The 13,142-nt window shown below is 46.7% G+C and overlaps 1 protein-coding gene across 1 annotated transcript in view; it reads right to left on the reverse strand.

Moving 5' to 3' along the window:
* Positions 1-13,142, reverse strand: part of LMF1 (lipase maturation factor 1) — a 177,411-nt gene that overhangs the window by 51,449 nt on the left and 112,820 nt on the right. Inside the window, exon 6 of the mRNA XM_010003575.1 lies at positions 5,366-5,533. Coding sequence (XP_010001877.1) covers positions 5,366-5,533 — 168 coding nt within the window. The remainder of the gene's footprint in view (positions 1-5,365; positions 5,534-13,142) is intronic.

A 13,142-nucleotide genomic window follows, 5' to 3' on the forward strand; every position in this document is an offset into this window, starting at 1 on the left:
ATTTGCTATTTATCCATTTATGGATTTTACCTTTATGATCCTGAAGCTCCTTCCCATCTGGCCCAGCCAAAACCAGCCCCTCTGGGCTGTAAGAAACCTCAGCCCCCTCCTGCCCAGCCCCTAACCCAGCACTACCTGCCAGCTCGCAGGGGCAAGGTGGCTTTTTCCTGGCTTTTTTGGCTTTCCTCTGGCTTCCCCTCATCAACTCTTTTACCAAGCAGTGTAATTTTACTGCTTGGCTTAAGGAGCCAAGAAACACGTTCCGTGGTGTAAGCTGTGCATTGGACATGAAAAACATGCAGCTTCAGGGTTTTAGGAGCCAGCTCCGGAGAAACACCCGCAGAGCAGCAGGGCTGGGGGTCACACCCTCTCGAGTTTCACACTGGGATGCTGGTCCTTGGATCTCTCTGGCTGTGGGTGGTTGAGCACAGGGACAGACCTATGGGTGCAGGATGGTGACCATGGATGAAGGGAGGGAGGTGTCAGAGGGGAGACGACACTGTGCTCTTTAGGTGGTGTGGTGGGAAGGGGTCCTGCAGGGGAAAGGACTTGCCTTCCCCATGCAGCACTTACATCCTCCCTCCCCTTAAAACCACAGGCTCCTGAGGGCATGGACAGGTTTTGCCAAGAAAGGCTGCAGATTGTTAAGGTCCCTTCCAACTTGATATTCCAATATTGATGCCTCTACAGAAACAGGAACAACAGAGGCCAGACCTCACCTGCGGTCTCCTAGACCCTCCAAGATCTCTTCTTCCACTTCCAGATACTAACAGACACATTTCAAACCTAATTTCTCCTGAACTTTGGGGTCAGATCTACATGCATATTTTTGAGACCCTAACACTACTACAAAATCATCCAATTGGCACCATCAGACTCAAAATGACAAAACACTGGCCACTGCCACCATGTGCAGCTGGATTTCCATCCCGTTAAGTGAACATGACATTCAATAACCACTATCAAGAGACATTCAGTGAAAACCCCCTCCCTAGCAATTAGAAAAGGTGTCCAAAATCCCAGGAAGCATAAACCTAATGAGGGGACACAAATGTCCCTACTCCAGACATGAGCACCTCGGTGAACACAGCCCTGCTACAAAATGCAACCATACTCCCCCAAAAGAACAATAATCAATGAGAGCAAAAACCTTTGAATATTTAGCAAACTCTCAAAAACTCTAAAGACTCTCAGTTATATATGAGCAAACTCCACCTCAGGCTTTTTTGGAGGTTTCTGTGGCTCAGACTGGCCGTTTCTCACCAGCCTGGTTTTACAGGGCTGGAGCACAGAGCTCCATGGAAGGAGCTGAGTTACAAGTCTCTCCTCCAGCTTTATTCCTGGCAGAGACAATTTGCAGCAGTGTTGCTCAGCACGTCGAGTCTGGCACCTGCTTACAATAAATCCTTAATGATGCTGAAAAGTTAAATGTCCATTTAGTTTAATTTCTGGCTTAGATTTGCATTTCTACGTACAATAAATGCTAGAAAGAGAGGTTTTTTGCAACAATGCTGCATATTTACCTTGGAGATCCTCAATAATTGGCTGCCCTTTATCTAAGATCTCTAAATGCAAAAGGATGTTCTCAGCACAGACAGTCTAAGGGGAGGCTTTGCCACCTTCACCTGCTAATGCTTTCAGGCTGGCTGAGATCTTCTGAGCAGGCTCCTCTGCAGGTGGGATGGTCAATGCACTACTCTGAATCTCAGAAACCCAAGGGGTTTGAATCCCAGCAGACAGTACAGGAAGAAAAAGGCCTCAGGAGGTGATGCCAACCTGTGCAGGCAGGAGTTTGAGAGTCACAGAATCCCAGACTGGTTTGGGCTGGAAGGTCCTTGAAGATCATCTAGTCCCTGCCATGGGCAGTGACACCTCCCACTAGACCAGGTTGCTCTGAGCCTCATCCCAACCTCTCCTTAAATACTATCAGAGATGAGGCAGCTTTGCTGGGCAACCTGTTCCAGTGTCTCAGCATCCTCACAGCAAACACCTTCCTCAGGATCAGAGTTTCACACAGCAGGTGGCCACACTGTGAGGACAGTCCCCAGCCCTGAGCCCCTGGCTGGGACTATGAGCAGCTGCCCTGGTGGCTGGGGAGCATTTCTGCAGCCTGCCTGGGAGGGAAGCAGCCAACAGGGCCTGGCCATAACATCTTGGATGACATTTTCTCCCCACTCACCTTTGATCCAGGCAAACGTGCTCTGGGTGCAGCAACCTGATGGAGAATCTCTCTGTGTGCAGATGTCCTGCAAGAGCTCCACCCACAGCTGTAAACCACAAAACCCTCCCCAATCTGGTGGTTGGCAACAAAGAATGATTTTTCTAACAGGAACTGGCCAGCATTCAACCCACCTCTTCATTTTATTTTCTTCTTCTTCTTTTATGCAAAGACTATTCATATTGAGAGACTTGCAATAAGTTAGACACTTCAAAAAGCCACCAAAGGGGAGATATCTGGGAGCTCAAGCTATGGGGACTCATATTGGAGCAGCCAGACCCTGAACCCAGATCAGAGCAACATGATGCACACGAAGCACCAACACTGTGGGGTGTCCTGGCTCCCCCCTGCGGGTCCTGCGAGGACACGGGTGGGTGGGCAAGCAGCAAAGTGGACAGTGCACAGATCTGCCTACATAGTGAGTGTTTCAGGTGTCACCACCCAAACGTCCCACGCAGTAGGTGGCCCAGGTGCCCCAGTTCAGCACTCTGGGACCAGCACAGTCTGCCTGCAGCACGACCAGCACAACCTCCTGGGAATCTGGTGGGGATCAGACATCCATACTCCTGGCATGCTCCCTGTTCTGCTGAGCCAGCAGGCTGCCCAGCCCCTCCTCTCTGATGCTTCCAAACTCACTAAGCTTTTTTCCTTACAAACATGAACTGGGCAAGAAGACTAAGTTCACACTTGAAAAAGGGAAAAAAAGAGAGACTTTTTTCTTTAAAGCACAACTTTTTTGGGTTCCCGACAAAGCAATATTCTCCTGGCCAAATGGAATCTGGAAAAATACACTTACTCAACCTAGCCACCATGACTCCAATAACAATTATAAAATGTCCAATAAAACTTGCATGTAATGTCAATTCAAATCTTGAAAAGCAGAATTAAGTGGTATATCAACATTAAACTTTATTGCTTCCTTTGCAGAGCAGAAGTATTGTCAATAAAAGTCATTCTGAATGAAGAAAAGGGCAGTAAATATTAAATAAACAGGTTTTTGTTGAAATGCTATAAATGCACCAGAGCTGCATTTTACACTAGGACCCTTTTTTCCTTTGCAGACTCCCCTCATGATAGAAATCAGTCAGTAATTGCAAACTATCAATAAAGCACCAATTAAAGGGTGGTTAAGATGCATGCATTTACAATGTGTCATTATGAGCCTTTATTGTGTGTACTTGGCTTTTTCAGATCCCACTGGCTCTGGCTGAGGTCCCCAGCACACCAAGAGTCGTGCTGTTTGTTTGGGGCCCTTGGAGGAACCATGAGGGTGCTGGGGGGGAGCACCAGCCACAGTGCCATGGCCAGGGGCTCAGGGAGCATCCCCAGTCTGCCCCATCTCAGTCCCCACTTGAAAGCAGGGCAAGGTTGGAGAAACCCTGGACCGAGAAGGGAATGGATGAGAGAGGAGCGTTTGGTCAGGCTGTTTGGTTGTGGAAGTTTCCTCTGGCAGAGATGTGAAGACAAAGCATCACCATCTCAGGCCACTGAGCTATTGCTTTTCTGCCAGCACAGAGGTGAGCAGAGCTGCACAGCTCTGCCCTGAGGCATGGCAGCCATGCCAAAGCCTGGAATTTGGCAACAGGGTTTGCCTTCTGATGAGTCCCTTACCATGGTGCGTTCTGCTCCCTTCTGGGTCTACTTGCCTTGGAAAGAGCCATCAGCAGCCTCCCTACGCTTCCTTGCATGCAAAAGCATTTCTACTCATGATTCCTGCTTGCTAGTCCCATCCCCACATTGTCTCAACACCCACCTGCTCCTGCAGTGAGCAGCCAGCAGAGATGGGATGTTCTGCTTTGGCCATGAGACAAAACAGTCGGGCTGGATATAATCCTCCCAGTGACACTGAAAACCTCAGGTGCAATGCCCGTTGCCAACACAACTGATACCTCCTGGAGCAATGACCCAGCACCTCCTTGGGTCAGACCACTTCTCCTCCAGATGCCTGGGTATACCCAACTCAACAAAACCAAACGTCACACCAAAAGGCACTGAGGGAGCAGGGGCACAGCTGTGTGCACCCAGGCACAGCGGGAAGCCGTTGGGAAGCAGGAGATGGAGCGAGCATCCCTGCAAGGGCACGAGCCCCGCGGCTTTTATGTCACCTCTATACCATCTGATCAGCATTTTTGTGGCTTACCAATAGAGTTTATAAGCTCTTCTCCAGTTTAACCATCAGATGTATTTACAGGAAGCAGTAACAGCTAGTGAGGATGAATGTCATGATGCTGAGATGATAGTGAACAAAGGCTGCAGCCAGCAAGCGCTGAAAGCTGCGCTTCTGTGAGCCAGAGTGGCTGGGGCTTAATGAGCTCTTTGAATTATGCCAAGGCAGAGATGGGAGAAATCACATGTGGTCTGGGAAAGTATATGGGCAGGACCTTCTTTCCTCTGACTTTTGCCCAGATTTATTTATTTCATGTACAAAAAAACCCCAACAAAATCAACTGGAGTGTGAATGTCACTAATTTTTGAACAAATTCTTTTCACTGTGAGCCTAGGCTCAGTCAGGCTGGTGGCTGTTAAAAGCAGCTCACACCTTTTCAGAGATAAAGAAAAGCCCTTGAACATTAAATATGTATTTTTAAAAATCCTTCAAAGTGTGAAATATACCTATAAAAATTAACTTATGGAGAAACTGCAAGTGTTCATCCCAGCCATGGGCAACCACAGGTTCAGACCCTTCGCCCCAACCCTGGGCTGAGGTCTCTCTGCTACCCCTACAAACAGAAACCAACCCAGCAGCAAGGAACACAAACTCCAGCAACACCCTAAGCATGGCCAGGCCAGCACGAACCACCTGAGAGCCAACACTGAATAGTGTGAATCATCCTGATTCACTTGAGCCTGAACTCCTGACCTGCTGATTGAGTCACTTCCTCAGGATGCTGCTCCTGCTTGGAGAAGATGGGCTCCAGCAAACCCATCCACCACAGCAATGCTCATGGCACGTGTGTCCATGTCCTTGCTGCTGGTTATGAAGCTGGTGTAAGGAATGTGCATCCCCATCCTGGCCATCCAGACCACAGCCCACCCAACAGCACCCGGTCACAGGCAGTGGGAGAGGTTCTACACCCCTTGGAATACCCCCTGCCCCATCCTGGGTGAAGATGTGACCCTTGGGAAGCAAACCCAGGAGCATCTCACCTGGAAGAGGATCTGCAAGAGGCCATGGACGATGCACATCTGCCGGCCCAGGAAGAGGAAGAACGGCACCACCAGCTCGATGAAGTGGTTGACCAGGGTCTCAAACTGGTGGAACCACCACGGCGAGCGATGCATGAAGTAGGCGATGGGGTTGGGCACTGGCTGAGTCTGAAAGATGGGAGAAAAAAAGAATCAGTCTCTCCAAGGCTCAACATCAGGGGAAGCTACAAAGCTCTTGGCCTTTTTCCTTATTGCTTTCCCCAAGCTTGTTCACAGGAGAACAATTCTTTGCCTCTGAGCACTCCTTTCTTTGCAGAGAAAATGACTTAATGCCATTTTTTTCATGGAAACCCAAAGAATTTTTAAATTGATACATCGTTTAAAAAACAAGAGTTTTAATTTTCTCTTTTTCCATCCTAACCCATATGCACTAATCTGCAATTAAACCCACTATTATTTAATACCAAAACGTTACACGTAGCTCGACACCAACAGATGTTAAGTTGCTCTGCGTGAGTGTTGAGGAGCATCAGAACGACTGAGCAGATACAGAAACAGAGAAAAAGATTTTCTCAGGGTCACACAGTAGGTCAAACAGAGCCAGGAATGGAAACCAGATTTCAAAACCTAGGAGATATTCTTTCAAAATGTTTAAACTTGAAATAAATGCAGCGGTAGAGTTGCTTTCCAAAATTGTAATTTGGGAGAGGAAAGTCTAATTCCTCTAAACATGCTATATTGGTTTAAGGTATTTACACACTGGCCTTGTGACAATATTATTCTTCTATCAGCCTGAATTTTTTTGACACTGGGAGATCTTCCATCCAGTACAACAAAGCTACATATTTTACCAAGGAGACAAAACCAGATCCTGATATGTTAATAGCTGCCACCCTTCAAAATGCTGCAGTTTTAGCCAAAATAAAGAAGTGAACAATTTACCTTAGCATACCTGACCAGCTCAAATTCATCAGTATTGTTTTAAATCCACGACAAAAAACAAAAAGAGAGGATGAAGACACAAATTTTAATCGAAGGAGACGCAGCACATCTTTAAATTATTTGTAGTTAAATCAAAAATACAAACAAAACAGGGAAAAGACTGTGCTATGCATGGCAACTGAGCACACTTCCACTGCCAAATCCCACAACCATTGTAATTCCTTATTAGCAAAGCTGGGATTAATAAAGTTGTTGCTTTATACGGGTCTGAGGCTGCTGTAACCCCTGAGGACAGGAGACCGCATCCTTCCTTCCTCGGACACCGGTGCCGGATGGAGCAGTGCTGGGGTCAAGGAGCTCAGCCAAGGCCACTCCAGCACAGGAGCAGGAGGTCAGGGCTCCCCATGCCCCAGGTGCCACCAAGGGTCCTTCCCCTCCACATGGGACCTGTTTTGAGTTAATCTGCCCGTTGGACTGCTCTTGAGCATTCCCAGAACGTCAGGGAGGCTCACAAAGAGATTTTTTTACCTTGATCCCAAACTGCTGAGAAAATGCTTTTATCCTTCCAGAAAAGGCAGGTTGTTTTCTTGGCTTCTGCTATTTCTTTTTTATTTTTTTTCTTTGTACGTGCATGAACCAAAACTGACCTAGAAATGGTATTGGCCCTAAGGGTTGTGACATGGAGGTGTGGCTGAATCTGCTCCCTGGGATGTAGGCAGCACATAGGGCTGAGGACCATGGAAAACAGGCAGGATTTCACAGGTAATCACATACCTGTAACTAAATGTCACAACGTGATGGTGCTGAGCAATTTTACACTTGATTGTGGCTTTGTAGGACTTGGCAGACACTGTAATTTCAGACCAAAGACCATCCTTCACTACCCAACCTGCCATCAGTTCCCCATCACAGCCTCACTCTGACACCTTCATCAACACCAATCCCAGCCAGCAAATCCTTCTTGCTGCTTGGAGCTGGGACTCAAAGTATTGTCCCTCTAATACACTGCACTTTAGGGCAGAAGGAGAAAAATCTTCGACTCCAATTGCAGGGGGAGAAGAAGTAGAAGGAAGTTCTCAGTTTAGGGTTGTGTGGGAATGGCCCAGGCTGGTGAGCAGGGTCTGCCACAGTTCAGGCTTTAGTGCAGCAGCCTAGTTCTTATCCCAAAGTAGAAAAAGGAGAAAAAAACCAAACAACCCACAGAAATCTGGTGTGGGTTAATAACTCACTCCCAGGTGCTATAGCATCACCATCTTTCACCTTCTCCCACTACCACAGTGTCAGTGGGGGCCATGCTGTGCCACAGGCAAGAGAACTCAAACCAAGCAAGGCTGACAGTCTAGAGCAGCAGCAGAAACCCCCCAAACAACACCCGGTTCCTCGGCATTTATTTTGACAGAGGGGAAGAAATGTGTATGATCAGAGCAGCAGTGGAGCTTCTGGGGACGCTGCCAGCAAGGGACCCTTCCTCCCCTTCACTGCAGCCACTTCTCCAGTGTGTAAACCTTGAGAACGTAAAACACAGCAATAGAGAAGTGATGCACATGTATCAGAAACTTGTTTTAAAAGCTGCTGGGGGAGGAGAGTGCTGTGTGTGTGTTCCTCCCAATGCCTTCCAGATGCTGTGAGCAGGGGTGCTGCATGACCCAGGTTTCACAGGAGAAAGCCCTGTTTGCTCAGAAAGGGGTGTTGAGGCAAGAGCAAAGACCCAGAGCAGTGTGTGAACCACTGGGGTGCTGAGCACAGGCCACTGAGATGCTGACAAGATTTCTGATCTCTTTTTGCACCCAAGTTGATGGCTACCCAGGGTGCTGAGGGCACCCAATACCCCATCAGGGTGGTGTCAGCACCCATCTGGTCTGGGAAAGGGCACCCAGGGAGCATGGCTGGGGTTAGAGAGGAAACTGCCCAACAAGGGCGTGCACAGTGCATTCCCAGGGTAATCACATCCCATAGAAACATCCTGGTGGTGGTGTCAGAGCTCAGGAGAAGGGACAAGAATTCCAGATTCACTGCACCCAGCTTGGTTTGAGCTTTACACTTTGCTTTGCAAGGAGAAGCATCCCAGAAAGCAGTCAGGAGTTCCCTCACATCCAGAACTGTGAATTCCTGAGACACACACACACAGAAAAATGCAGCTCCAAGGCAGATGCAACTAAATAAACAAGCCCAAGGCAGACAGAGGGAGAGCGAGACAAGGGCTCTGCTCTACTTCTAACAAGCCCTGCTTGTGGATACCTCTGCGAAATAGAAAATGCTTTTAAATTAAAAAAAAAAGAAAACCCAACAAAAACACAACTGGCAAAACCCAGCTTAATGTGTCAGCACAAGGTGCAATATAATAAACCTTCTGCCTCCCTCACACCTCCAGCAGCCGGAGGAGAAAAACTGCGCTGCAAATGCCTTTTGAAATCAGATTGGGGAAAATTAATTCCATAATTCACGGGGCAGATTTGCAAGGTGTGACCGCGGGCGACGCGCGGCGGGGCTGCCAACGAGTTCTGGGTCGCCAGCTCCAGCATGTTCTCTGGCTTCTATCTACCAGGTTTTATGAGGGCTGGTAACAGATTCTAAAAATATGCACAATAAACTGTTTTTTCTCCCTAAGGGGTCTACGGTTTAATTATGTTCTTAGTGAGAACCATTAAAGTGCTAAGTACCTGAAGACTCCTAATTTACTAAACTATACACTACTAAAAGCCAACAGAAGGCTATTATACACCCGAGTAAACGCTCTTCTCTGGGACTGTAAATGCACATGGTCTCTCCTCTCAGCCTCCTGATTGGAATGGCATTACATAAACTCCAACGGAGGATTTAATCCCAGTGTTAGATACCCCAGCTCAGCCTAGGGAAATCTCCAGGCTCTCCTCCACGTGTGCATGAGAACAAGTCTCGCATTGTCCTCAAACAACCCACTGCTCAGAAAGGGCTGGGGATGTTAATTCTTACAGCCTCAGAGGCACAAGTTCCCTGCAAGGAACCATGTGGCACGAGAGCATGAAGTTGGAGGGTCCAGAAGACCCTGTCCTCTCAACATCTCAAAGAGGAGCCCAGAGATACATCAAGGAACTTTTACCCTTTGCAATGAAGGTTTTTTACCTTCCCTCATTCCACGATGAGCTGTGGCACAGTGTCAGGAGTTGTATCTGCTTGCTCTTCCAAGCACCTCAACAGCTCAAACTCACAGGGCAGCTTTCAAAAAACAGTGGCAAGTGATGAATGAATAAGGTTCAAAAAAGTTAACAAAAAATCCATTATTCTACCTGTTTGTATAAGGTAAACTCAGATCATCTATTGATTCAGATAACCAAAAGCACACTTGGCATTGACATTAAAACACCACCGAGGACAGCCTTTGGAAACATCACCCAGGGTGCCTATCACAGAAGTCTGGCTGGGTGAAAACCAATATTCCTACACACTCTAGACACTATCATTTCTTTCCCCACTGAAAGGCACCTACTTAATCAAAATATTGAAAACTCAGGGCAGAAAAATATGGAAAACCAGAAGGAAACAGAACAACAGCAAAAAGGAAAAAATGATGAGAGGAAGCAATTAGTCAGTCAGAAGAAATAGGATTAACTTGGCACAACAGACACTTCAGTAACAGCTTGTGGGCACCGGAGGCTCCAACAGTCAAAAGGGAGGGAAGCCTGTGGCACAAACAGAAAGGCTTGAAGAGCAGTACCCTGAAAAACCAGGCTGCAAGGTATTATGGAATGTTTTACTTAGCGCTTGTGGAAGGTCCAGATGAACTGTGAAGCACAGTTCTCCAGCTTCCCAAGGCACTGAGGTATGAACTAATCTCAGCTTCAAAGAAAAGCTCTCAGTTCTCTTGTACCTCAGACCAAAAATTAAAAATGATTCTCCATCACAGAGCATAATTTGATAAACGTGATCCAACAGGCTGTTTCTCTGCCAGTCCATTCCACTTCAGATTTTGACCCTTCCTCCTTGTACATCTGCAGATCAAAGCTCCACTTTCCCAAGCTCCAGCAGAAATGGCTTCCCAGCCCCATACGGGAGAGCAAGAGGCAGAAAGGAGATAAACTGGGTCACTAACAGCTGCTGGGAAGTGTGGGAAGATGCATGTCGTGACTGAAGTCAGACTGTCTCGTGCTGCCCAGTAACCCAGGACTCCTGCAGAACCAGAGGAGGCTGCCGGGAGCTGTTGCTTCTGCACCGCTGGAGGAGGCTTTGTGGTAGAGAATCTCCATGTGCAGCAGCCCTGATTGATGACGAACACACCAATTTTACACAAAGACACACACAGGCAAGGCTTTTGAAAGGAAATTGAGCAGTGAACTGCTCAGCCTCTTGTGTAAACCCCAGCAGTACCTTGTGCCACGTGCATTTTGTATGTACGTTCGCACACACAGGGCTCCACACGCACCCCACTAACAGACCCGCACACACAACAGCTAACCAGTTAAAAATAGGCCCTTTGAAACTCTGCAATTATTAATATGACTCCAATAAAAACGAAATTGTAAGAAGAAATTAAAAACTTGTATCTGTCTTAAAACACACATCTAATGTTCAGGTGGGTCACAGGGGCTGGCTCTTCAGTAACGTGGTATCAAAATAATGAAGTCTCGACAGAGCTATTGAAAAGTTACCTACATGTTCTTGCTGGGCAGAGCTTCCCTTGTCCAGTCAACAGTAATAATCAGTTCATAGAAAAACATACTGGAATCTGCCTGCTTTAAGACAGCAACCCAAGCCAAGGAGATGTGTGTTTGACTCTGTGCCAGCACGACCATAAAATGTTGGCAATTTAGTAGAGACGTAGTGCCGCGCCACTCTCCCAAAGGACCTAAATAAACTTCAGATGTAGAACATATATTTTTACTTTTTATATATATAAATCTGCTGTTTCATTTTTAACTCCTTTCCCCAGCCGTCCCTCTGTCTATGGTTTTTCAAAGCTGAAACAGGTCCCTGCTTCTCCTGGCTGAGCGAAGCCCCAGCAATGAAAAGTTAAAAGCATGAAAAATCTGAGAAATGATTCACGTCTGGGCGTTGGGTTTCTTGGGGAATGATGGCTGCACATGTGGCTACAGAGGCTGGAGGGGAAAGGGTCTTGGGAGAAAATTCTGCTGTGCAATTTCATGCCTCAGCGTTTTAAAATATCCCAAGGAATTATATATATATTTTTTATTTTTTTTTCCTGTTCACAAAGTTGCACTTGCAAAGTCACCAACGTAGGTGAAACCTTCCTGCCACATCCGTGACATTTAGCTACACAGCCAAGCTTTGCTCATGATGAGTAAGCCCTGATTTCCACCAGCATGAGTGAGGATGTACTTTACCAGGGGTACACCGAAATGATGGGGTTTTGAATTCCAACTAGTTGGGTGGGGGCAGAAGGATCTACAGGGGCACTGTTTGCTTTTCCAGACTGCACCCAACCTCCTGGTCAGAGCTATCCTTCCCCAGTAATAAAGACCACATTTCCATGGCCCACAGCATACCTGTTTATTGACACTGTTCCTCCATAACGTGCCTCTGAGCTGCTCACTGTGTATAGAGTTAATTGTGGATGTATTACAGATTCACCTATTTATTCTGTACATTCTTGGAGGAGTCCAGAGCTAAAATTACACAAGGAACCACTGAACTGTTCAGGCTATTTATTTGTTCAAAAGCCCTTTAAAATAATTAGCAGGGCCTGGAACAGACATCTTGGCTCTGGTGGGGCCAGAAGAAGTTGGTGCAACCAACTGCAAGTCACTGATGCCTTTGGGGAGAAGGTCAGTTTATTAGGAGGACCAGAGATGAGTCACATTTGGTTTAAGGAGTGGACCAGACTGGAAGGTATGCCTATTAGAAACAGGAACTTATGTTCTTATCAAGAAGATCCCATCCCAAAAGCAACTGGGCTGAGATGAGGGAGTTGCAGCAGTCCTTCTCCAGCCATCACTATGGTTTGATACCCAGCTGCCATCAGATGGTGCTGTCCCAGTGTGTCTCATACTCCGAGATTTTCCAACACAGAAATGTGCTCCCTGGCCTGGCCCTCTCTAACAGAGCTCACCTTCCCTCGTAGATTGCAAGGCAAGTTGCTCACTAATATTTTAAATTGCCATTTAAGAGCATATTGCAAATGTGATCCTTTAATTGGTTACTGTTATGGCTCCCTATTAGAGAAGACAAGTTTTTCCACACAAGGTAATCCCTTATGAAAGCACTGAAAATGTTTAAAAACAACCCAGTCCTGATATATTTAATATATATTTCTCTATATATAAATAATTTCATGAAAAGGAACATACTGAGTGGAAACTCTATTTAAAATGTGATCCCAGATGGTGGCAAAGCTCTAAAATTGCAAGGCAACATGTAAAGAAAGATTAACGACCTCAAACTGGCACAAATTTATGAGGTGAAAGCCCCTGTAATCCCAGAGAAAAATGATACCAAACGTTAGACTAGACAGCTAGAAAATACCTCTGCTTAGTTCATGTGGCCTCTGCCATTTTACATTTTCTTTTAATACACGTTACTTTTGGGTTCATTTAGTCTGTTCTCCTGCAGGCCAGAGGTATCACTTTGGTACATGAGCACACTGATGGATTTGCCAGCTCCCACCAAGTACCCCCTTATCAGGAACTGGGAAATCAGACAACAGACAACAGCTATGCTGTCCCACAATCACTCAAGTGGGCTGTGTCCTGCCACAGCCCAGGAATAAGCAGCTAAAGGAGAGAAAATGGAGCCAGGACAACACGTCAAGCATTTATCACTGCAAGACCCAAAGCTCCACCAACAAGTGGACTCAGATGACAGTTCTTCACATTTCTAACACTAAAGCTCTAAGCAGTTACTT

Source organism: Chaetura pelagica, unplaced genomic scaffold (assembly GCF_000747805.2).
Source record: "Chaetura pelagica isolate M959 unplaced genomic scaffold, ChaPel_1.0 scaffold408, whole genome shotgun sequence".
NCBI lineage: Eukaryota > Metazoa > Chordata > Aves > Apodiformes > Apodidae > Chaetura > Chaetura pelagica.